This window comes from Ovis aries, chromosome 3, assembly GCF_016772045.2.
Source record: "Ovis aries strain OAR_USU_Benz2616 breed Rambouillet chromosome 3, ARS-UI_Ramb_v3.0, whole genome shotgun sequence".
Taxonomy (NCBI): Eukaryota; Metazoa; Chordata; class Mammalia; order Artiodactyla; family Bovidae; genus Ovis; species Ovis aries.
In genome coordinates, this window is record NC_056056.1 from 37,787,383 (window position 1) to 37,812,499 (window position 25,117).

Below are 25,117 nucleotides of genomic sequence, written 5' to 3' on the forward strand. Positions count from 1 at the left end.
TCCCCTCTGAAATCCTGGTGTTCCCCTCCAAAATTCTCTCTTAAGCCATCCTCTTCTCAATCTTCCTTTTCTTTAGATTATTTCACTTGTTTCTAAGCCTTCAGTTTCCTATCTGTTTGCTAATGATCCCAACCCTAACCTTAACCTGATGAACATCTTTTGAATGTTCCCATGTGATGACCTTTTCAGCTGCCCTCTGCCTCTCTCACCTTGTCCAAGTCTGCTGACCCTTCCATGTTTCCCAACTCACCACCTACCATGTGCCCAAATCCAAGAGATATTCTCAAATCCTGCCTCCATCTCCCCGACATCCAATCTCACTAAACCTAGTCCTATCAATCCTTCTTACTTATCTCCTGACCTGGCGGTTTCTCTCTATTCCCCTCATGTCTTTGCTGGATTATTGCAGCCACTTCCTAGCTGACTTTATCCCTATCCAATCTCTCCTGCATGCTGCAGCTAGAATGATCATTCCAAACTGTACATCTTTAACATGTTTCAACACTGCCCAAGTGCTCACAAAATAAAGTTGAAACTCCAAATCACCGCTTACCATCCTTGGTGACCTGGTACCACCTATGACTCCTCCCATCACATCCTCCAATTTTCAGCCACGTTCTGTCTGACCTGCTCTTTCTCCCTCTGGACCTCTGAAGGTGCTGCCCTCCCTCCCATATGTCTGGAATGCATTCTGCTCTTTTCCCAGGCCTGGCTATTTTCTCCTCTTCTAATCCTGGCTTGGAAGGTACTTCCCCCGGAAGCCTTTCTTGACATCTAAGGCTTTTCTAATGTGCTCCCCTAGGACTCTGCACTCCCCCCATCGGTGCAGTTTATGATCAGGCATTGGGAACTACTTCTCTGTCTCCATTGCTGATGGTTAGCTGCAGCGAAACCCAGGGCTCATTTGTAGTTCTAACTTCAGTACCTGGCACGGTGACTAAACACAGTAGACATATATAATAAACGTCTGAATAATGAGTGGGTGGATGAGTGGGGGAGGAAGCAGGTGAAGCTTTCATGGGGTCAAAGCCAGAGGAAAAAATGTCCCTTGCCAAGTGACAGGTTACACCAGCTCAAGGAAGTTGCAGAACTGAAAGTTGGGTGAAGTGCCAAGGTGAGTCCTGCAGAGGAGACCAAACAAGTCACCCAAACTGAGAATGGTACCATGTGGGGAAAACAGGGAGCCTCTGGCTCAGGCTGTCCAGGAAGACCTCTGGGATAGTCATCTTGTGTCTGCGGAGGTTCTGAGGCATTCTCTGTTGCAGTGAAAATACTCAGCTGTGTTTAAAATGCTGGAATGTTCTCCTTGTTCAATGAGTCCTGGGGATGAACAATGCTTCCTTACATGGGAGGGAAGAGACCAAATCCTATCCAGTAGGGCTGCCAGACGTTAGCTCGGATGCTCTCTTCTCCCAGACCTGCACTGTCCAATATGGTAGCCACCAGCCACATGTGGCTATTGAGCACTTGAGATAAATCAGAATGGAGATATACTGTAAGTGTGCAATACACACAAGATTTCCAATGCTGATACAGAACATAAGATATTTCATCAGTAATTTTTTGACATTGATTATATGTCAAAATGATACCCATGAATGGTGGTAATGCTGGTGGTTTAGTGGCTATCGTATCTGACTCTTTGCAACCTCATGGACTGTAGACCTTCAGGCTCCTCTGTCCATGGGATTTTCCAGGCAAGAACACTGGAGAGGGTTGCAATTTTCTTCTCCAGGTGATCAGGTTAAAATAATATATATTATTAAAACTAATTTCACTTAAAATTTTACTTTTTAAAATGTGACTATTAGAAAATTTTAAATTACCTACATGGCTTACACATATTTCTATTAGACAACATTGTCCTAGGTCATTACTAAAGCTTGTACATAACGCAAGTTAAAATTTCAACATTAGTGTCAGACAATAGTTTCTAGATACTGGGTTCTTTCATGTGAGCAAAATAAAATTTTTAAAAATTATCAAGGGCATTATTAGGTTTGCACCATTTTCTTTTGCAGCAAAAATATATTTTAAAACTCTCATCATCTAGCATCATTGTTATTTCATCAAAGAAAGGGAGTTTAAATACTCAAAAGGCCACAACCTCAGAATAATTTAAAGCACTATAAACTGTAAAATTAAATTTTGAGAAAATCTTCCTCAGCATCTCCTCCTTTCCCCAACTCTACAGATCAGATCTGCAGAGATATATCAAATGGCATCTGAAAGCATAGTTCAAGTATTTGTCCCACTAAACAACAATGCACCTATGTCCACCCTCCACAGACAGTGTGGACACTAAACACAGGAGACACGACATCACCACACTTGCTCTGGAACCAACAGCCCCAGCTCCGTTTTTGGCGCTGCTGATATGAATGAGTTGGTATGGTTTTTCCAATCACTAGCCCCAATTTGGGCTTCCCTGGTAGCTCAGCTGGTAAAGAATCTGCCTGCAATGCAGGAAATCCTGGTTCAATTCCTGAGTCCAGAAGATCCCTTGGAGATGGGATAGGCTAAGCACACCAGTATTCTTGGGCTTCCCTGATGGCTCAGATGGTAAAGAATCCACCTGCAATGCGGGAGACCTGGGTTCAATCCCTGAGTTGGGAAGATTCCCTGGAGGAGGGCATGGTAACCCACTCCAGTATTCTTGCCTGGAGAATCCCCATGGACAAAAGAGCCTGGCTGGCTACAGCCCATGGGGTTGCAAAGAGTGGGACATGACTGAATGACTGAGCACAGCACAGCACAGCCGCACTTTATCTCCTCATGCACTGCTGCCACCCCAGCAATCACGTGCTACCTGGGCTTGGGACACACACCTGAGCTGCAGAATGCAGACACCTCTGGTCGCATTTAGACCTCCTAGAAATGACCACGGCTCCACTCTGCACCACTGTGTTTTCCTAGATAACTAATTTTGGTCTTTTGTTGAACAGCCCCTTTGAAGGGAGTGGAACACTGAGGTCTGGTGGAAACCACAGGGAAGTAGCTGCGCCTTTTTTCCAAGAAGATCGGCTGTTCTCAGGAAGCTGCAAAGAGGCTTCTCTTGGGATGCTGCCAGGCCCCATGTCAGTTGGTACCAAGCACCACCCAGATGGTAACCGGGTGCCCGCATATGTGCATGTGTGTGTGCAGGGGAGCATGTTCTCAAAAGACAAATGCAGAGTCTAGCCAGGACCCGGAAGTGTGGAGGTGGGCCAAGGCTTATTTTTGAAATGTTTCCTGAAAAAGATTCCTCAGTGTCTGAGACTAGGGCTTCTCCAAGTCTTATTTTAGTCCTGTTTGAATCACATTACACAGTAGTAATAATAGATAACAGTGACGGAACCCTGTGTCTCAGGTATTCTTCCAAGAGCTTTAAATCTGCACAATCATTCCCTGAGGAAGTGCTCTGAGACCATCATGGAGAAGACTGTGAGGTCAGAGTCAGTAAGCAGCCACATCTCAATGTCACACCAGATGGCCTGGCTCCCAGCTCTGAGCGCTCACGCTCCACTAGAATGCCCCTTGATGGCCAGCCAGCTCACTCACTTGAAAACCTTTGGTTCATAATGACCTTTCTCTCTGTCTTTGCTCTTGAAGTCTGCATGCTGGAAGGTACTGAAAAGATGGAAAATCACAAGTCTGGCTGTCCAGAAGGAAGGATGTCCCCCCTTGATCTTCTCTGAGCTATTTCCTGGTATTTATCAGACCTTCCAGCTAAAGGATCAGAGAAGAGTCATTCCTTCCCTTTACCTGAAGGGGGAAATGTTCCTCTAACTGAAGCAGCTGAGGTAAGATAGCCTAGCGAAGACCCAGCACACAGAGATCTGGAATGATCTGCTTGAAGGCCAAGCATCCAACATCTCTTATTCTCCAGGAACTCACAGCGGTGGCCTTGTGGAAGGTCTGAGCTGAGGAGGTAAAAAGCCAAGACTTCTCATGCCTGCCCACACCCTTCTAGATGGTTGGTCCAACCCCAAGTTAGTCATGCACCAAATTTTACTTCCATCCCTTTATTCTCACTTCCATCTGCCTGAGCCTGGCCCACCCTCATGGTCTGTGGGACTGAAACAGCCTTCTGACTGCACCTCATCTCATCCCTTCCCCCCAACCTTCCGCATTAATCTTCCTAACATTCTGCTTCACATATCTAAGTCTCCTTACCTTTGGTAGTTACCTAAGCTAAACCTTGGCTGCATCCCAAAGCCCCCACCATTGTGTTAGCCCTGCCCAATAGCTCCCTCACCTGAGCCTTCTAGCCCGATAACCCAGTCCACTCCTTCTTGGTCATAACTGCACCATGATCTCCACATGCCTCCCCATCCAGCCATCATCCTTTCTACAGCTGCCTCAGTATAACATTTGTGCAATGCTCACCCTAGGTTAGCGCCTCCATTGCACTTTTCATGGACTCCCTGGCCTCCCTCCCACTTCTGCACAGCTGTGCCATCTTCTCCATGGGTAGTGGCCACGTTTCTACTGCTTGATGTTCCCATGGGCCAGATAGTCAACTGACTGCAGTCACTTTCCTCCTCTCTAAACCCCGGATCATAGCAAAGTTGTTGTGAGGCTTAACTGAAAGGACATATATAAGGTGCCTACCACGTGTCAGGGGAATAGTTTGATCAATAAATGTTGGCTGATTATGGTCCTGGATTTATGTGCTAACACGGAGAATTCTTTGTTGAGTGAAGGTGGTTTTAAATTTCCTGTGATTTGATTTTCTCCCTCTGCTCTGAGGATTCATTCCCACGCCTGCACTTGCAAACCCTGATGTTTTCAGATCGTTTGAGAATGAATCCAGTGGGGTGTTCTTTGAATCCATCAGTCATCAGTTGAGACTGATGAAGCATCTGAGTGCCAGGTACTCTGGGGCTCTGGAGCGGGGTGCAAAGATAAGCCAGCATGCCTGCCCAGGTCGTTCAAGGAGGGGAGAAACTGGGGTAACGGGTGCTGCTCAGAGGTGAGCACGGGAGTGGGAGGTGCTGTCCTACTTGGCCTGAGGGGGCACAATGTCTCCCTGGAGAGGGGACCCCACCCACCCGGGTTCCTGAAAGGTGAGAGAGCATCCCGAGCAGAGAGGGCTGTGAAGATGAGAAGGTGAGAAGGCATGAACCCTCCTGCACAGTCAGGCAGCTGCAAGCCTGGGCCTGGCTGTGGTGGGCGTGGCTTCAGGGGCGGAGTGAGCTGGCAGCAGGGCAGGGCTTTGCATGGGGCTGGATGCATCCGCCTCTGGGAAGCTGTCAGTGGAGGAGGCATGGACGGATGTGGGACCACAGCCCAGTGGGAGGGCGGCTGGGGGCTGCTGCTGTCACCCAGGTAGAGGGGGCAGCAGTGAGCAGGGAGCAAAGTCAGAAGCCAAGAGGTATCCAGGAGGCAGACTCAACAAATCAAGGGTGGGCGAGGAGGGCAGACACCAAAGGATTTGGCTTGAGTCACAGGGTGGGCAGTGGGCTTGCCCTGAGACATGAAAGCAGGCTGGGTACTTGATGTCTTGAGAGGCAGGCTCAACAAGGCTTGCAGCAAGGGGAAAAAAGGAAGTGTCTACGTAATCAATCAAGGAGGGACAGTGAGAAGTGGGAAAACCAGAGAACAGAGGTAAGGAGGCCTGATGGGGCTGGCTTCAGGGTCACTGGGAAGGTGAGGTGAGCGCAGGAGGTGAGAGCTGTTGGATATAATCCGCTTCAACCCAACGTAAGTGGCTCCTCTTACTGCGTCCAGGACACCCAGGACTCCGCAAGGGGCCTCTGCTGACTGTGCCCCTCGCCAGCCCAGATGGAAGCCCGGCTGCTACATGATTCCACAGGTCCCCCAGCAGAGCCCTTCCTCCATCATATCACACATTCCTCAGTGAGTTTTCCTGGCACCCTGGGGCCCGGGGCTCATGTCACTTCATCCCACTGTCTGTCACCAGGACCACACGCGTGGCCTCCTTCCCACAGCTTCTCCCACCCACAGCTGTCATCTCCTCTCTGCTCTTTTCAGCTCTTGTCAAACACATTTTGTACTTCCTGGCCCCCAGCCCTGAAATCACTCCCTCTGCTGGCCTTGGCATCTATCCCTGGGATCTGAAGAGCGCAAATTTTATCAGACGCGGCATTGCGATTGCCTCATGGCTTGTCTCACGTTCTCATTTTCAAAGTAAGTCTGGCATTCAGGCAAGTGAAGTGTTGGGCGCTGAGAGCCAAGGCTGAGGCAGGACGCTCTCTGCACAACTTCCCTGCCCCCGTCCCCTCCACCCCTGCCTACCTAGCTCTCGGAGAACACCATGGGGGGCAGGTGCCAAGCCAGGACCTCTCCAAACTTACCCACGTCACCCCGTTCTCCTGGTTTCAGTCACCCTGTTCTCCTGGTTTCAGTCACCGTCTCTACACCCACCTCCTGGGCCTGCTTTTGCCTACAGCTGTGGAGCAGTGAAAAGACCCCAGGGTCTGAGTGCTAATGCTGGTCCTCAGACTAATACCACTTTGACTGCTCATGACCACAGCTAACAGTCACTGCATGCTTACAAGGAGTTAAAGACCAGGCTCTGCGTTTGACATGGATGGATTTGCTTACCCCCACAGCAACCCTGGGTACCATTATTATTCCCATTTTAAAGATGAGGAAACTGAGGCTTAGGAGTTGAGTAACTCACACCAGGATCAGCTGGTAAGTGGCAAAGATGCTCTTTCTGTAAGTTCACATGGTGAGGAAACCTACCTGCCACTTAGCCAACCAGTAGCCTTTCCCAGGCCTCTGTTTCATCCACTGAGAAATGACAATGGACCCTTCACCCAGAGGGTACTGAGGACATCAAGGGCAGGAGATGTGAGAGGGCTTAGGAAAGTCTCCTATAACTATAAGATGTGATTTTCCTTATCTGAGGGACTCACCACAAGGTTCAGCCGATCACTGAGAAATTGCGGCAGGTGTCCTGAGAGCCCCTGGGCCTCATCGAGCCAGTCCTGCCAGCCTTGTTTCTCTCTGCATTAGGGGCATCACACCACAAGTGTTCTTCAGAGTATTAGTGGGTAATGGTAACTGCACATGCCAGCATCCTGGGTCTTAAAGGGAAAGAAGCCACATGTTCCAACTTCCTATACTTAGACTGAAAAACGTGGGCAGGACAGTTTGCAGTTTGCAGTCAAGTTGCCATCCATGTGACATGTCAACTCCAGGGGCAAACAGTTTTGTTGTCTTTGTGTTTAAGAGATCCTGAGATGTTCAGATAAGTGCAAAGAAGGTGTTAAACCAGCTTACATGTGGATCTCCAGATGGAAGGGAGTCTGGTCACCTCCACTGGGGGGAAGGCATGAGAGGGAGGGGGAGGCCATGCAAGGAAATGGCCACGGCAGCAAGCAAAAAGGACAGTTCTGCGGATTCTGTGGGACCCTTGCCTCCTGCGTGTGAGAAGAAGGATTAATCCAGGGCTTTGAGGAGCAGGGAGGTGCTGCGGAGTCAGAGGGAGCCCTGCATCTGGAAATTGCCTCCAACCTGAGCCACTTCTGGGTCACTGCTGGCTTGTACTGGCAGAGTGTATTCCACCAGCAGCAGAACTAGAGGTCACCTTATTCATAATCTCTGAGCTACTTCTCACTTCTTGTGTGTGTGTGTGTGTGTGTGTGTGTGTGTGTGTGTGTGTGTTTGCACTCGGTTGTTCAGTCGTGTTCAACTCTTTGCAACCCCATGGACTGTAGCCGCCAGGCTCCTCTGTCCATGGGATTTCCCAGGCAAGAATACTGGAGTGGGTTGCCATTTCCTTCTCCAGGGGATCTTCCTGATCCAGGGATCAAACCCATGTCTCCTACATCGACAGGCAGATTCACACTGCATCACCTGGGAAGCTCTCTTACTTCTTACAGGTGAAGAAACATACCCAGAGAGCTGAGGAGTTGGGAAGTAACTTAGACAAAACTCAGCTCTTCTCATGCTCAGTCCAGCTGTTTCCCCCATTTTATCACGCTGCCCAGATACAGGACAAAATGCCAGAAACTCATCAGAAGAGGAGGAGATGACTAAGGAAGGACTAAGAGTCAGGCTTCATGTTTGGTTCCTGGGCAAAGAGCATAGCAAGATGAACAGGGGAGGGGCAAGACCCTTGATCAAGTATGCAAGTAGCTAATATGCCTAGGAAAAGGTACTCCACTTCACTGATTAGCAGGGAAAGGCAGACTTAAACCACAGTGATATACCACTGCTCAGGCTCTAGAAAGGCTAACATGAACGCTTCCTTAGATGTTTGACAATATCTAGAAAAGCTGCCAGGGACACACCCTACAGGAACCTATATGCCTGTTTGCCAGGAGATAAATACAAGGTTACTCATAGGCGCTCTATCAGAATCTCACACTGGAAAATTCTAAATAAACATTATCAGTAGACCAGATATATAAATTGTAACACTTTCCTCCAAAGGAATACTATACAGCAATGAGAATGAACAAACTGTCTTGCAAAATGTGACTGGAATTCACACATCTCTTCCACCTCACCTCCGAGTAAACTCCCAGGTCTAAGACCCAACACCCTACCCTGAGGATGTCAGAGCCTCAGAGCCAAGATCCCACACTGCACTCCACCCCCTTGGGCGCGCTTCCGATTCAGACTGAGCTTGGTCCCCCCACCAGCAGAGGCTCTCAGAATATTGTGCTGCCCAGGGATATGTTGCCTAGGGAATCTCTCAGGGTTGCTACAATGATAAGGTAGGGCCAGTGTGATAGTAAAAGTGGACCAATGTTTACTGAATCAACTAAATTAAGGGAATTAACTAAATCAACTGAATTAAGGGAAATCTGTATGAAACTCACAGAGCAGGCCAGGATTGGGGGTAGAGGGTGAGGGAAGAGCCTGCAGGGGCAGCAGGCAAGAGACGTGGGACCAGAGTGGAAGGAATCCTGGCCCAGAGACGCCTGCTGTCTCAGCCTCTGTGGTCTTTCTTCCCCCGGATCCTGGCGAGAACCCCTTCCCGACCCTGTAGGTGATCCTCAGGGCAGCAGACACGGTTCTCCTGCTGAGATTCCAGGCTGTTGGGAAACTCCTCCCACTATTTCCTTCAAAGCTCTTTGAACCTCTGAAGTGCTCTGGAGTGAAGCGCTCTCAGAACTACTGTCACTAGGCTCACAAACTCCTGTGCTGAAAAATGATGCACAGGAGCGACCAGAATGCAGTGGATGGGCAGGCCTATTTGCAAAGCTAAGTGTCTGTAATGGGTTTCCCCTCCCCTCCCTCCACCTTGATACAGAATCACCAACTCTGTGCTGAGCTAGTGGAATCGCCTTGACTCTGAGGGAATATGAACATTTTTTATGCTTAGCCATTCCAACCATAAAAATTTTTATCCTATTACCACTAAGTGACGAGTACAAGGAGAGAAATGATGATCATCTTCGACAGCCATTCCAACCGAGTAAATACAAGGAAGGAGAAATGCAATCCTACACGGGGCCACAGCCCCTTCATTTCCCAGGATGGAAAAGAGCAAAGGAAAAATGTCTTCCCGGTGAGATGTGTCGAAGTATGGAATTTTCTCTCCAGGCAAGTGATGGGCATCCCACTGTTTGAACCATTTAGCACCACACCGGACAGAGCCCAGGAGGATATGCTGAGCAGAACACTCAGACCCAGCCTGGCCAGGGGGAGGTGAACTAACAAGGCTTCCCAGCTCTCACCAACAACACCCCCCACCAGCCCATAGCTTCTGGGTGCATCCACCCTGCCACCTGCTCCCCTGCAATCAAAGCAACCCCATAATAAGCATTGCCAGGCAACAGCAAAAATATACATGTGCTTTATCAAAATATTTCTCTCCTTCTCAAGGGGTGTGCCTTCACTTAATGGCTTCCTGTCTGCCAGACGTTTTATGTGCTACTTGGATGATGGCAAATCCAGCTGTTGTCACCAGAATGTGCTGACGGGTGGGGGCAGCAGGCCTGGGAAACAGGGACTATTTGCTGGACCAGTCAATGCTTTATAAATAGTGGAACTCCCCTGGGAAATCTTCTCAGACTCACTCCGGTTAGACACTGTCTCTTCCTCACGTTGAAATATTAATGGTGCTCCCACCCCCACCCTACCCCCAACACAGGCAGCCACATCTATTCATCCTTGTGACCACTAGAAATTAAGGCTCTCATCCACATTAACAGAACTATGGGCCTTAGGGGAAATTTTTGATGCTCTGATGAAGCACCCATGTAGTCTTCACATGAGACCAAGGCGGGTGAGAGAGCAGAGTGTATGTATGTATTTATATCTGAAAAAGAGAAAGTCAACCGTGGAAGAAGGAACCCATCACAATTGTGCGGCACTCGGGGAGTGAGAAAGCTTCAAGATTACCTAGTTCAAGCACAGATGAGAAGACAAACCTAAGACAGGGGCAGGGACGGGTGAAAGGCCATTGCTGGGCACCTTGCTCAACTCCTCTCACTGGGCTTGAATTGGGGATGGGGAGATGGAGCGGCAGCAAAGACATGACTGAAGACCCAAGACAGCAGCTTTCTGTCTCAAGACTGTGAAAATGTCAAGTGTTACATAAGGAGTGGGGTGGGCAGGGAAAGGTTAATAACCTCATAGGGTGAATGAACAGATTCACTGGAAGCTGTAGTCACTCATTTCTAAACTATCCTCACCACCTACCCCAGGGACCCTAAGACTCCCATAAACCCTGGGATGGGGAGTTCAAAACCTGCCCCAGCCTATCTCTTACTCTTCAACTCAGTCATTCCAGGCTACAGGTAAACCCCACTGCCTCCCATAAAATACCATGGACTCCATGGGAAAAAGGCCCAGGAGAAAGACGGTGAGCCTGTTCAGTTTCACACAGAGGATCAAGCCCCCCGCCCCTCCGAGGCGTCTATCACATGATGCCCCAATATGACTGGTCTGTCAGGGGTTCCATGCCCCCAGTGCACTGGCTTTTCAACCAGCACAGCGGGTTGTTGGTGAAACCCTCACAGCCTTCCTCCTTTCTCCCCTCCTCACTCCACCTGTGCAACTGTGGATTCCTAGGCCATGCCCCCCAGTGCCCGCCCTCTCAGCAGCACCTGCTCTAAAGCTCAGCTAATAGTTCTGGGTCTCAGGCACTGTCCTAATGCATCCTATAACTCACAATGCAATTACCGTGGTAGGGAAATTGGCAGCAAATTTAATAAGCTCAGCCCCCTCCCACATGCTGTTTCTTCACTCTTCTCTTTTCAGTAATGAGAAGTCTTTAAGGGAAAAGGCCTTTTTCCCTTTAACAGAGGCTATTCTCCTGATTCCTTATCTGAAGCCCATGAGGATGGGAGGGTATGGAGAAGGGGACTTCCTCTAGCTCCTTTTGTCCTGTTTACTCGAATGGCAGATGGGAAGAGAGCAGTCAGTTGTCTTTCCAGGCTTACTCTCCCTTTCATCTGCTCAGCTAACATTTATTGAATTCCTATCACACATCACAGATTTCTCCCCCTAGAGGGCAACTGGTGTCATAGATAGTTGAACCTTAGCTGCAAGGCATGATGGGAAAAGGGAGAGGTTAACCTGTGTCTATGGAGTCGGGTCCCCAGGGTGGGCCAAGAGCTATAGTAGGAGCTTCTTGGTAAAGGTGATGCCAGTTGCCAACAGGATGGCAGCATATTGACCCTTGTGGTTGAAGAAACTGAGAGGAGGGGGCAGGAAGGAACCAGAGAAGCCAGAGGTCTCCAAAGGAACTGAGACACAGCCTGTCTCCTGGGCAGAGGCAGAGGGCTGCAGCGTGTAGGCAGGTAGGCATCTTTATTCCAGGGCCTACTGTCTACTCAAACCCAGGGCCTCTAAGCTGGACCCACCCACCACCCATGGACTTTATCTGATCCACAAAAGGAAGCCACAGCACCAGCTGATGCTCTGTGGTTTACAAATTTAAGCAGGCATCAGAATCACTGGTGGTCCATGTTGAGACACAGGTCACCAGGCCCCACCCCAGAGCACCTCACTCATAGTTCGGGGGGAAAGCTTAGAATCTGCAGTTCTAACTGGTGATGTTGATCCTGGTCTCCTGGAGCACCTCAATCAGTAGTTCTGTGGGGAAGCTTAGAATCTCCAGTTCTAACTGGTGATGCCGATACTGGTCTCCTGGTCTGGGAAACCACACTTTGAGAACTATCGTTCTAAGCCTTTGCTATTCGATGTGAGCCCTGGACCATCCATCAGCAGAACCTGGGAGTTTGACAGGAATGCAGACTCTCAGGCCCCATTGCAGACCTGCTGAATCAGTGTGACAAGAACCTCAGATGATTTAAGTTCAAGAAACACCTGTGGTGGCAATTCTCAATCCTGGCTGCTTAATAGGATCACTTGGGGAGCTCAGAAAAGAGACGCTTCAGCTGGTTGGAGGCTGGGATCCGCATTTTTTTTAAAGTTCCCCAAGTAATTCTTAGGAGATGCCTGCATTGAGAACCGCTGGGACTCCCACTCATGACTAACACTCCAAACCCATTTTTCCAGCATGAACTTGCCCCTCATGATTGTGGGGAGGGGTCGGGAGGAAGTACCTGAAAAGACGAGTGTCTGGGACCACCCGGTTGCTGGCAATCCGCTCACTCTCCCGCTGGTTGAAAGCATACAGCTTATAAGGATCGTCGCCGACACGCCACTTCTTGGCATTCAGATACCGCCGCTCATCAAACTGGTCCCATAGGTCATCCCAGTCACCATCCGAAATCTATGGGACATAAAGGGGAAGTTGGTGAGGATGGCCCCAGGCCCTCTCAGCTCCCTCTGTCTATCAGTGCCCAGAGACCAAGCATGTGCCGGCAAGGTTCAGTGCAAAGATGGGGCAGATGTAGGACATTAATAAAACCATCAGCAGTAATAATAAATGATGATGACGACAATGGCAGCTACCATTTAATGAGTGCTGTACTTATATACCAGGCACTGGGTTAGGACCTATACACACTTTTCTCGTGTGATTCTCATAATTTTAGGCAATGGATGTTGCTTGTATCCCCACTACGCAGACAAGGAAGCCGTCTCAACAGCCCAAGCACCTTGCTCAAGATACCACAATTAGGAAGCAACAGGGCTGGGACTTGGATTCTAGAATACTAACCCCAGAGGCCACCTCTCTGGGGTAATTTGAGACACGTGCTGGAAGGTGCCGGCACAATAGCTAACACATAGTAGGTACACAATGACTGCCATTCCCTGCTCTGCCAAAGGAGGGCAGCAATGGAAAGCAAGCAATCCATCTATAACGGAGGAGCTACCTGCTGGAGAGACACCTTGTGTGTTCCTTCCTTCCTCCAACCCAGGCTGCTGCTGCTGCTGCTGCTGCTAAGTCGCTTCAGTCGTGTCCGACTCTGTGCGACCCCATAGACGGCAGCCCACCAGGCTCCCCCGTCCCTGGGATTCTCCAGGCAAGAATACTGAAGTGGGTTGCCATTTCCTTCTCCAACCCAGGAATCTATAGTTATTTTTAAGAAACCTCCAAGGGGGAGCAAGTAACAACCCTCATCATATGAGGAGACAGCACTTTAGACTGTGTAAAGCGATTTCTGCATTCATCATCTCGATTCATTCTCACGAAGACCCTCTGCAGGGTAGGGAAGACAGTTTCAGAAAGGTTACTGGCTTATCTGAGGTCCCAGGTGGACAGTGGCAGAGCAAGCCCAAGCAGAACTCTGTCTCTTGGACCCTCCAGTGCAGAGGAGGCAAGGGGATTCACACAGGGGGAGGCCGGTTCCTGCCCAGACCCCGGGCTGCCGCCTCTGCCCTGCCCACCCAGCTCTGCAGCCACCAGAGATTCCTCACAGCCAGTAGGGGGTGTGGGCTTCAAGGCCTCTGCAAGTTGGGTGCTTCCCTTGATAGTCACTGCCCAGTGGATGCTAGCACTGCCCCCGCTAGGGGAGAGGCAGTCTGTATCAGCAAAGCTCAGACCTTTTAGGTTCATCAAAGCCAAAAGAATACTGCATCTGGAAAAACCTATTGACCAGGCCCTGACCTGGACTGTGAGGGCCGGAGCCCCGGGGCTGGCATAGTCACTAAGGATGAGATGTTCATTCATGTGTTACTGACCCTTGACCCTGTGCAGGTATCTGAAGCTGCCTGGGTACCACCCATCCCATCACTACCAGGATGCCCTTCTGTCCTCCAGGCACCTAACAGGAGAGCCCAGGGCAGGCACCGCAGACAGCAGTGCAGGCGCTTGGCCCGCACTTGGCAGGTAAGGGGGGCCACTCGTGCCCATGTGCACATTCATCTCAGGCACTCCTCCAGCTTATCAGGTAACTGATCTCTCCATTTCACATGCTCTCTGTTATCTTCTTTTGAAACAGCATTCTCCTGCTAATAGCACAAAATGAAGCATTGGAAACCAGTGATTTTTATCCAATAATTGATTTTATTAATGTCCTGTGATATTGCTGCTACATGGAGACAATGAGGAAGGGGGTTTGAAACCCCAGCCTGGGCTGTGCCGTGCCATAGCCTGACAGCTGTCATCTGTGCTTGGAACATGACCTCAGGGCTACCCTGACATCCCACTCTTGCAGGAAGGGCCATGCAGCTGGCTTATGCCCAACTGAATTTACTGCAAATCTCAAAATAATTTGTGGGCCCCTACAGTGCAGAAAGTGAAGAGGAACTAAAAAGCCTCTTGATGAAAGTGAAAGAGGAGAGTGAAAAAGTTGGCTTAAAACTCAACATTCAGAAAACGAAGATCATGGCATCTGGTCCCATCACTTCATGGGAAATAGATGGGGAAACAGTGGAAACAGTGGCTGACTTTATTTGGGGGGGGCTCCAAAATCACTACGGATGGTGACTGCAGCCATGAAATCAAAAGACGCTTACTCCTTGGAAGAAAAGTTATGACCAACCTAGATAGCATATTCAAAAGCAGAGACATTACTTTGCCAACAAAGGTCCATCTAGTCAAGGCTATGGTTTTTCCTGTGGTCATGTATGGATGTGAGAGTTGGACTGTGAAGAAGGCTGAGCGCCGAAGAATTGATGCTTTTGAACTGTGGTGTTGGAGAAGACTCTTGAGAGTCCCTTGGACTGCAAGGAGATCCAACCAGTCCATTCTGAAGGAGATCAGCCCTGGGTGTTCATTGGAAGGACTGATGCTAAAGCTGAAACTCCAGTACTCTGGCCACCTCATGCGAAGAGTTGACTCATTGGAAAAGACTCTGATGCTGGGAGGGATTGGGGGCAGGAGGAGAAGGGGACGACAGAGGATGAGACGGCTGGATGGCATCACTGACTCGATGGACGTGAGTCTGAGTGAACTCCGGGAGTTGGTGATGGACAGGGAGGCCTGGTGTGCTGCGGTTCATGGGGTCGCAAGGAGTCGGACACGACTAGCGACTGAACTGAACTGACAGTGCAGTGTGCCAGGGAGGAGGAGAAGCGGAGACGGCGGTCCCCTGCCCTCCAGCGGGTTGCAACGTTGCATGAAGATGTCTATAACAGAGGAGGGATAGGAATAGGAACAGCCTCCCAGAAGAAACATCAGATGAGTTAGGGCTTGAAGGATGAGCTGAGATTTTGCTTTGCTGATGGGGAGATGGGAAGGGAAGTGTGTGCAGTGAAAATCCAGATGAGAGATACGACGGCTTAGAGCCATCAGGGAATGGCTAGTTCAGGACTGGGGAAGCCAGAGCTGAGAATGCAAAGAGAGCATGAGTGAAAGAACATTCTGGGACATAGATGGTCCTGTATGAAGCAGGTCGGGGGAAAGTGTCTGGCTACATGTTTAGGAGGGTGGGGGGTGGAGAGAGCTCCGCAAGGAGACCAGCTGAGAGGTGACCTTAGCCCTTGAGCCTGGTGGGAAGGGAAGCCTGCTGGGGCCCAGGTGGATGGTTCCACCCATTGGCTGGAGAAGCTGTTGGTGGGGCAGGCTCTCTGGGGAGGCACGGGGGCTGGAGAGATGACACTCGACCTGTAGAGACAGCACTCGACCGACCTTGGCTTCATCCCCACCCCCACTCTCTACTCACACCAGAACAGGCTCAAGGCCAAGAGGGCACAAGGCCGGGGGTGTTGCTCAGCAATTGCCACCCTAGGGCAGCTAAGCACCCTTGGCATCCTTGGAGATGGCGCCACGAGAACTAAGCTGGCTTCCAGAAATCCTAGAACCAGAGCAGCAGCCAGGCTGGCAAGAGAAACTGAACAGTCAGTCGAGGTGACCTTGCAGGGGACCACTCCCTCAGATAGTCACGGGCATGGAGCAGGTTCACACTTCCCCACACTGGATCCACTGTGGGGATCTCCCTGTCCTGGGAGCTTGGTATTCCTATAATGAAGCCTGGATGCATTAAGTAATGGTGAGGCTGTGTTTAAGACAATGCTACCAGTTGAGTAGCAATTTCTGTTTTACAAAGCACCTTGCAGGTGCATGGCAGAATCCCCCATTTGGATGAGGAGGGGTCAGCTTAGAGAGGTAAGGTGGCTCATCCATGCTTGACAGCTGATAAGTGAAGGGACCCCCGACAGAGTCTCCTCAGAGCGTCCCAGGACCATGGACAGAACAAAGGCGGTCCTCTCTACTGAGGGTGAGTGAGCAGAAAAAGACCCCCTCTGAGGAGTGGGGTGGAGGACATGCCCAGAGGAAGGACCCCAGCCCCTCTTGCCCTACTTGTCCTCAGAATAGAGTGACCACCATCCTCCAAGGACTTCTGAAGGGGCAGTGACTTCATAGGCCGGTTTTGGGGCTGATCTCCAAGCTCTTCAATCCATAAGTTCCACATCTGGTGTCTAAGGGCCCAGAGCATGTACATTGTACCCATGCATTGGGCTCCTTGCTTCCTGGGCGCATGTGAATGCCCAGAAAGCTTCCAAACATGCATTTTCACCCTAACAAGCCTTCCCAGCCCAGGAAGTAGAATGCTGCTGCTCCAAACAAGGACACAGGAGCCCCCAGAGGGCCCACCCCAGAACTGCACCCCCTCCCACGTGGCTCCCCCGAGGCTGCCCTCACTCGACTTTCGGACCAAAATTTATTCAGTCCAGAGTGGGCGTGTTTCCAAAGAGGGGTATAAAGCCACAAACAGAAACAAAGATCATCTTTTAAACAGAAAATTTCTGACTAAGCCAGCCAACCCCCTGGCCAAGACCAGTGCTTAAATAACTTCGCACCAAAATCAAAAGCTCAAAAGCACATCTGTTAAGCTGCTTCATGTCTTTCCTCCCACCAGGCTTCTGTGAGAAATCTGGAACCCCTTCCCTCCATCCTTCCCTGGCCTATTTTCTCTTGCTCTGCTTTCCAGCTGATTATCTGGCTCAGGAATCATGGGGGTAGCCTTCCCTTCTGTTAAGTTCTGAGGCTGCCTCTATGTTCCACAAATGGTTTTGTCTCCTTCCCTTGTTCCCCCAGCTTGGCACTGCTAATTTTCTCTTATTGCTCTAATTCTCTTCTTCTTCAAATGGGAAAATCTCTAGCCCTTGCTAAGGCTTCCATCCTACTCTGAACTGTACCTGATCCTCAAGGAACATCTCAGAGTCACCCTGTAACAGCTGACACCTTGAGGGGCATCCCCCACCTGTCCTAAACATTTACATTTGACCCTCACTGTGTTGTGTGCATTGTTTTAGTCCTGCCCGACTCTGCGACCCCATGGACTGTAGCCGCCAGGCTCCTCTGTCCATGGGATTCTCCAGGCAAGGATACTGGATTGGCTTGCCATGCCCTTCTCCAGGAGTATCCCTGACCCAGGGATTGAATCCATGTCTCTTAAGTCTCCTGTACTGGCAGGCAGGTTCTTTACCACTACGTCACCCGGGAAGTCCACAATCCTTACTACAATGGATATCAATAGGACTGTCCCCATCTTGTACCTGGGAAAACTGAGGCACAGAGAGATTGAGTACCTTACCCAGTGTCACACAGATAGGAAGTGTTAGAGCCAAGACTGAACCCCAGGAAGCCTGGCTTCAGTTCCATGTGTTCAGCCATTAGGTGACTGTGCCTGGCTTCATCTTCACTGCCATTTTCTTGGCTCTTCAAAGACAGTCTATGTGTTTCCCACTCTTTTCCTAGGTCCAGTTCTTTATTTTCTTAGAGATCTTCCTCCAAGCAAAGACATCTGCACACCCTTCTTAACATTCCCCCTGCCTGCTCTTCACTCCCCGATCTGGGCAGCTGTTCTCCTCCCAGCAGTGGCCTTGGTCCTGACAGCCCAGGGCAAGAAAAGGGGGAGGGCTGCAGGCAGATTCCTGGGAAGATGGGAATGTGATAGAGCAGCACAGAGAAGGTCATCATTGAAAAAAATGATAGAACTGATCATTTAAAGACAGTACAGGCACTTCCCTAGTGGTCCAGTGGTTAAGGGTTCATGCTCCAGTCAAGGGGTGTGGGTTGATCCCTGGTCCAGACACTAAGATCCCATGTACCTCATGGCCCAAAATCCAAAACATAAAACAGAAGCAATAGTGTAGCAAACTCAATAAAGCCTTTAAAAATGGTCTACATTAAAAAAAAATCTTAAAAAAAATAAAGACATAATTCATCTATCCAACCAACGTGTGAAACTCCAGGGTAACATTCCGCTGGATCCAATGCACATTCATCCAGTTAGGAACACAGAGGCTCCACGATGCCCACTCCAAGCTTCAAAGGACTATATATAGCTTCTAGAAGTTTTCTTCTAATTTTGAACCAGAATTTGTCTCCTTGTACTATCTCCCTTTGGGAGCTGGTTTTTATCCCTAGGGATATTTGACGCAAATCTGACCTTCCTTTCTCATGTCCTTGAGATACTGAATGGCAACTATTGTGTCCAGGCCCCCATTATGTGACTTGTATCTCAGAAAAAATGACCCAGAGGAGTGCAAAGATCTACCAAAGGATCAAGAGAACACGACTAAGTGAAGTCGGGTGGGATTCATCACGGAATTCAAATATCCTGGAAAGCCTTCCATATGTGTGGAACAAGGAGAGAGGCATTGCTCACTGCAGAGTCTAACTTTCATATGCAGATGGAAGCTGCTCTGTTAAAGTGCTGTTACTCTGATAATGCCCACTACTTACTGGACACATAAAACTACCCATCCCAGCTCCCCTGTCAGAACCCTAGAGGGAGGGGTCCCCCAAATGAGGTCTAATCCTTACAAGCCCAATATTCAACAGAAAATTGCATCCCCAGTCTCCCAGTGAGGAAACAGGCACAGGGAAGATGAGGAAGTTGCTCAAGGTGACACAACTGAGAGCCGTGTCTCAAAGCCCACAGACCCAGCTTCTCGGCCAGCCATGCAGTCTGGAGTTCCCGTACCTCCCTGTACCCAGGGCTACTTCCAGAACTGCAGCCTCTGCTTCCTAGCACCACCCCGGGCACTGCCCCTGCCTTTCACCCACTGGAGCTGTCTGCTTCCAGCACCATGGCAGATCGGATGCCAGGACTTCCATGCTAAACTACAGCCGCATCTTGCATAATTAAAAACAAATGTGGTTTTTAACGCATCACTGGACTTTCTAGAAGGAAAATCTTCACCATGAGATGAGGGATAAGGCCAGGGATAATATAGGGTGGTGAAGCCAGAGGTGGGATAGATGATGGTAAGCAAAGATAACATGTGAGGCTGCCCCAGGGGTAATGGTCACTGAGAAAGTAAAGCCCACCTCCTAAAAGATGGAGACACTGAACCGGAGTCTTCCAAAATTAAGGCTTAGTCGTTCAGTCACGTCTGACTCTGTGATCCCACCAGGCTACTCTGTGGAATTTTAGGCAAGAATACTGAGTGGGTTGCCACTTCCTCTTCCAGGGGATTTTCCTGAGCCAGGGATCAAATCTGCATCTTCTGTGTCTCCTGCACTGCGGGCAGATTCTCTACCTGATGAGCCATCAGGGAAGCCCAGTTAAGGACAAGAACAGGAACTAAATGGTCCCAGGTCAGCTGTGAGCTGGCTCGCAGCAAAGACAAACATAAACCTTATCTGGAGGAAAGCAGTCCCAAGGCAGGCTCCCAGGATTCCCACGTAGCTCACCAAAAGATGAATTCACAGTAAAAAATGATCATACACACAAGGAAACAAGTCACTAGAAGGGACAGTCAGCGGAAACTATAAAGAACATATTCTGATCCGCCAAGAAATTCAGACACAGAAATCACAGTAACAGAATAAAGCATATGCGGCTTGAAATGTGGAGTGAAAAACTAGTGAAGAGCAAAAGTTCTTGGAAAAAGAATCAAACAGACTTTCTAGAAACAAACATATATACATATATATATATATTAATGATTGAAAGTCAAACAAATGCTTACAATCTTCATAGCATTTTCACAAGAACGTCTCATTTATATTATCCCTACTTAGTCAGCAGGCCAGTTAGGTTTGTTCCCATTTTGCAGATTGGAAAACTGAGACTCACCATAGCAAAAGAACTTTCTTGAGACCACATAGATAGAGAGCTCACAACTGAGACTCTAACCCAAGACTGCTGACCTCAAAACCGGTGTTCCTTCCCCATCACCAGATGTGCCTCACATTCACGGAGCCATTTTGCTCCCCCTGCTAGGCAGTCACAAGAATACAGGAGAATCTGTCCACCTCTGTACTATTCTGCTGTCAGTTATTCAGGGAGTGACCTTGTTTTTCCAGAGGGTCGGTCAAGAGAGGACAGCATGATCCCACATCAGACCAACACTGCTAGGTAAGTCCTACTTAGCAAGGGTGGTCTGTGAGAGGAGTGACTGCCAGTAGTAACAGATGCCCCACAGTGAGCAGGATCAGCTCAAACAAAGAGGGAGGGACAAGCCAGCCCTCGTTCACCCCACCTGGGTTCACGACACAGGGAGGAGCTGCAAAATCCTTCCCCTTCATCTGGGGACAGCACATCAATTATGGATTATTAGATAAGATCTCCATTTTAATATTTCCACCATGTATTATCACCTCTCCCTCTCACTGGAATTCTGTCTGGGGAGTTATTTAACTGATGTGCAGAAATCTAAATTTAATTTATTATGATCTAACTCACTTTAGAAGCCAAATTACCCTGCACTGGAGAAGGATCAAGTCAATATCCCACTTGGCTTTCTATTTATCTTCTGCACGGTTTTCTCTTCTCTTTAGAATTCATTTTATCTCGGGTGCTGGTAATAAATTTAAATTTTCCTCAGAATTAGGCAATTGCTCCTTCAATGTTGTAGTTTAATGGTTAGTATTAATTATATGAAAGTCACTCTTAGAGAATTTGGTAGATGGAATGGACATATAATAGAGGAGGAAAGGGCAATTTCTCAGACCAAATGAGGTAGCAGATCATTCAGTAGGAGGAGTTTACTTTTCTATTCTACTGCCTTCTGTCTCTTCTCCCCACTTTCTTTCTTACCCCCACTCCCTCAAGAGCCAGGTGCCAAGGAATGGGGTCTGCTGTGGCTTCTATGAGCTGCTGGGAGGTCTGATGGCCTGGCCCCACATCAAGACCCCTCTCTATTGCTGGATTCAGTCTCATTTGGTCTCTGACCAGAGCCACCAGCGCCTAGATCTCTCCTCCCCACCACTGCCCCAAAATACACACTCACCACATCACAGCTTTGGGAGGTGCTATGAGCCTTCTGGAAGAAGACAAGTTCTGATAATTATTATAATTGCCTGAAAACTCCAACTGTGAAATATAATGTGATTAACAGAATGGACAGAAGCCCAACTTTTGTTTCTGGAATAGGAAAAAAAAGAATCTCATGCAATTTGAGCCTTATATGGAGATTCACTTGCTTGCTAATTAGCGTGAAAGGGAGATGCCAGGGAAGTATAAATCAGCGTGACTGGGCAAGAAGGTCTGGTCCCCCTGCACATGCCAGGGTGGGTGAGCTCTAATGCTATGTGTCTGCTTGCTACCCCATATCTTACTATGCACCTACTGCCAAAGACCAAACCCAGAGCTCCTTTATGGATACGGGTATCTCAGGTCACTTGTTGTTTGCTTGAAGAACACCTCCCAGTTGCTGGTCGGCAGGAAGACAGAGAGAGAGCTGGTCTTAACCGCAGCGTTGATTCCTGCGTCTTCTTTGAGTTCTAAGGTGGAACAGTAAACAGACACGGGAACACAAGAAGCCTCGGTCCCTTCCAGCTCTGGAACCCAGGGAGCAAGAGATCAAGTGCAGAGGGAGCCAAGTAACCACCCGCGGCTCGGGAGGAAGAGGATTTGGTGGACTGCATAGTGGTGCAAAGCAGGTGGTTGTGCCCCATCACCAGGAAGCTGGCACTGGAGGAAAGCAGGCATGAAGAGATGTGTTCAGGAGGGACCAAGGAGAGGGCCTACACCTGGGAGAGAGGACCGGAAGTAGGCTCAGGCAGGGAGGCCCCCAGCAGAACAGAACCAGACGACAAAACTCATTGTCTCTGGAGTGGACAGCTGAGTCGTCGTGGGATCTCAAAAGACTGAGGTCTGACAGGTGACTGACACTGCAGCCATGTCCCAGGGCAGGGGTGCGAGGGAAGAGGAGGCCACTTCTCCTGGGGGAGCCCAACAGCATGGCCATAGCAGGACAGAGATAGAGCCTCATGGTCACTAGAAGCAGGAAAAAAACCAAAATGTTAAAAAACAAGATTTGCATTTCCCCAGTGACAGAAGAGGTCTCCCTCTTCACATGTACAGGGCCGGGAAATATCTTGAGGCACCATCAGAAGGTTCATTAGCCTCAAGGAGTAGCTTTGGAAGCAAGCAGTTTTCAAGGGGCTGGACTGAACCACAGTGTGTGGCAAGGATCACATGTGAACATGCCTTCAGGGACACAGGAAACAGAAATATGAGCAAAGACTTTCCAGGAGCCACACAACACCCGCCTAGTGATGCTGCCTTAAATCTCCCCTTTGGGTGAAACAGGGCTTCCCTGGTGGCTCAGACGGTAAAGAGCCTGTCTGCAATGAGGGAGACCCAGGTTCGATCCCTGAGTCAGGAAGATCCCTGGAGAAGGAAATGGCAACCTACTCCCATATTCTTGCCTGGAAAATCCTATGGATGGAGGAGCCATCCTCCATTGTTGGTGACAATATATGCCCATGGGTTGAGTTTACAGGTTACCAAATTGTGACCCAGGGACAATCATGGAATAAAAGGAAGAGGGTAAAGAAAGATAAAGGAGGGAAGAATGAAATAAAGGGAAAGGTGCTCACTCTACATGTTAGGCTTTCGTGACATCTCTCTCCTTCAAGGGGCCCCTTGTACATTTCAACCCAATTTCACCCAGACCGAAATGCAGCAGAGTTCTAAGGTGCGGGAAGGTGGAAGTGGGCAAAGAAAGGGATGCACAGCACCAGAGAAGATCCTGCAATTCCCCTCAATGGTCCCGAAGATGCCAGAAGAGAGCAGGAGTCAGGCGAGCTGGCCCCGAGCCTGGCTCTGCTACCACGTCCCTTCAACCTCTTATAGTAGGTTTCTCCCTCCACCCCAGGGGCAAGATGAACCTTTACCCCACATGATTTACAGATCTGAGTTAAGTCTCAGGAATAGGACAGGGAAAATTGCTGGGCAAAATGTAAGGCGAAAGTAACCCATTATTATTGTCAGCATTGCTGTGGTTACTATTATTCCTTTTGGAGACAGAATGCTAATGAGAAAATTCACACTTTTACAATTTACACTCAGCTAATTTACGTTCAGCTTCTTCCTTCCCTGTGGCAGAAATGGGGTCTCTGACTACACCTCCTTCCTGTCTGCCTGTGATGAAACAGACAGGTTGCTGATGTTGCCTGGGGCTTGGGAGGGCTCATCCACCCAAAAGCCCCATCTCAGACATGGGTCTGAACACAGAACCATGCAAACAACACAGCCAGGAAACGACTTTTAATCAAGGCATCACCAGCTTGGAAGGCTAGAAATCTAGCTCTGCGAGGCCTCCGTGCAAACTCCCTCTATTACGTGGCTGGAGGTGGGACCTGGGGCAGGCAAGGAAGCCAAGCTGGGCGATTCTGGGTAGAGATCCCGGGATCTCAGAGGTGAGGTCAGAGACCAGGACCTGCTTGAGACGCCGAGGCTCCCATCAGGCCGAGGAGCCTGGGCGTCAGGGCTCCCTGCTCGAGGGCTGGCCCCTCTCCCTCTCCGACGCAGCGGCCCTGGAGCGTCTCCTCGGTGCCTCCTGGGACTTGGCTTCCAAGAGCTGGGATGGCCAGCCCTACAGTCACCCTCGCAAGGAGTGTGTTCACCAGGGTTTGCAGCTCCCCCAAATCTCCCTCTGGATTCTTCTCAGGCCAAGGTGACCTTGGGGGAGCCAAGATGGAAATGGCTGTGGGAAGCTGGGGAAAGGGACCGGCTTGAAGAGGTGACCAATTCGCACACTGGACAGAGCCGCTCAGAACAGCAGCCACAGCCAACAGCTGTGTAGCATTTACCGTGCCAGGCTCTGTCCTAAAAACGCCACTCACTGAGCACTCAGGACAACCTGAAGCAGGTGATACCACCAACCTATTTTAACTGAAGGTGAAACTGAGGTTCGAGGAACTAAAGGGACTCAGTCAAGGTGATTGAAACCAGGGCGGGTAGGCTCTGTCGTGTCCTTCACCAGGACCTACAATGGCAGAGGGTCGTTCGTGGAATGAAGCTTCAAAACCCAGCTCTGTCTAGAGAAGGATGGAGGAAGGAGAGGGGAGGAGGCGCCTGCCAGAGGCCTGTCATACACTTTCCACCAAGGCTATCCTACAGACACCTCCCCTAATGAACAGGTCAAAAGGTGCTAAGCTGGATTTTCTGGCTAGAAATAGTTTCAGAGTTGCGTCCATTAAGCCCTGTCATTCATTCCCCAAAGGTGACACTAGCAAGAAGCCTCGAGCGCTCGGCGGAGAAGAATTTGGTCCTCTCTCGTTGCCTCCGAGGTGCCGGCTAGATCTCCCCAGATACTGTGTGCAGGCAGGCCCCAGAGCTTAGCGCATTTTCTATCCTCTCTATAAATAAGGTGATACCCAGATACCCTCCAGCTCTCTCAAAACTAGGTCAGCTGCTGAATATGTAGGTATAGGGTTGGAGTAAATAACTTTAAAGGACTTTTATCTCCCAGGACTCCATGGGGGCTGCAGGCTGACTTTCAATGAAAGAGGCTCTTTTATGTCAAAAGCAGACCCAGATTACCCGATGTCATGCCCACTGAACTAGGTGGGGGCAGGATGCCCGCCTCCGCCAAGGACAAATTTAGTGCTGCAGGCAACACAGGGAGTGATGATGGTGGTGGACTGAAAAACTGGGAGAAATCC

General features: G+C 49.6%; 1 protein-coding gene across 2 annotated transcripts in view; it reads right to left on the reverse strand.

Annotated features, from left to right (window-relative positions):
* The window catches only part of GALNT14 (polypeptide N-acetylgalactosaminyltransferase 14), a 219,912-nt gene that overhangs the window by 64,052 nt on the left and 130,743 nt on the right, over positions 1–25,117 (reverse strand). For both annotated transcript variants that reach the window (XM_012167384.4, XM_004005800.5), the window contains exon 2: positions 12,480–12,649. In XM_012167384.4, the coding sequence (XP_012022774.1) occupies positions 12,480–12,649 (170 nt within the window). The remainder of the gene's footprint in view (positions 1–12,479; positions 12,650–25,117) is intronic.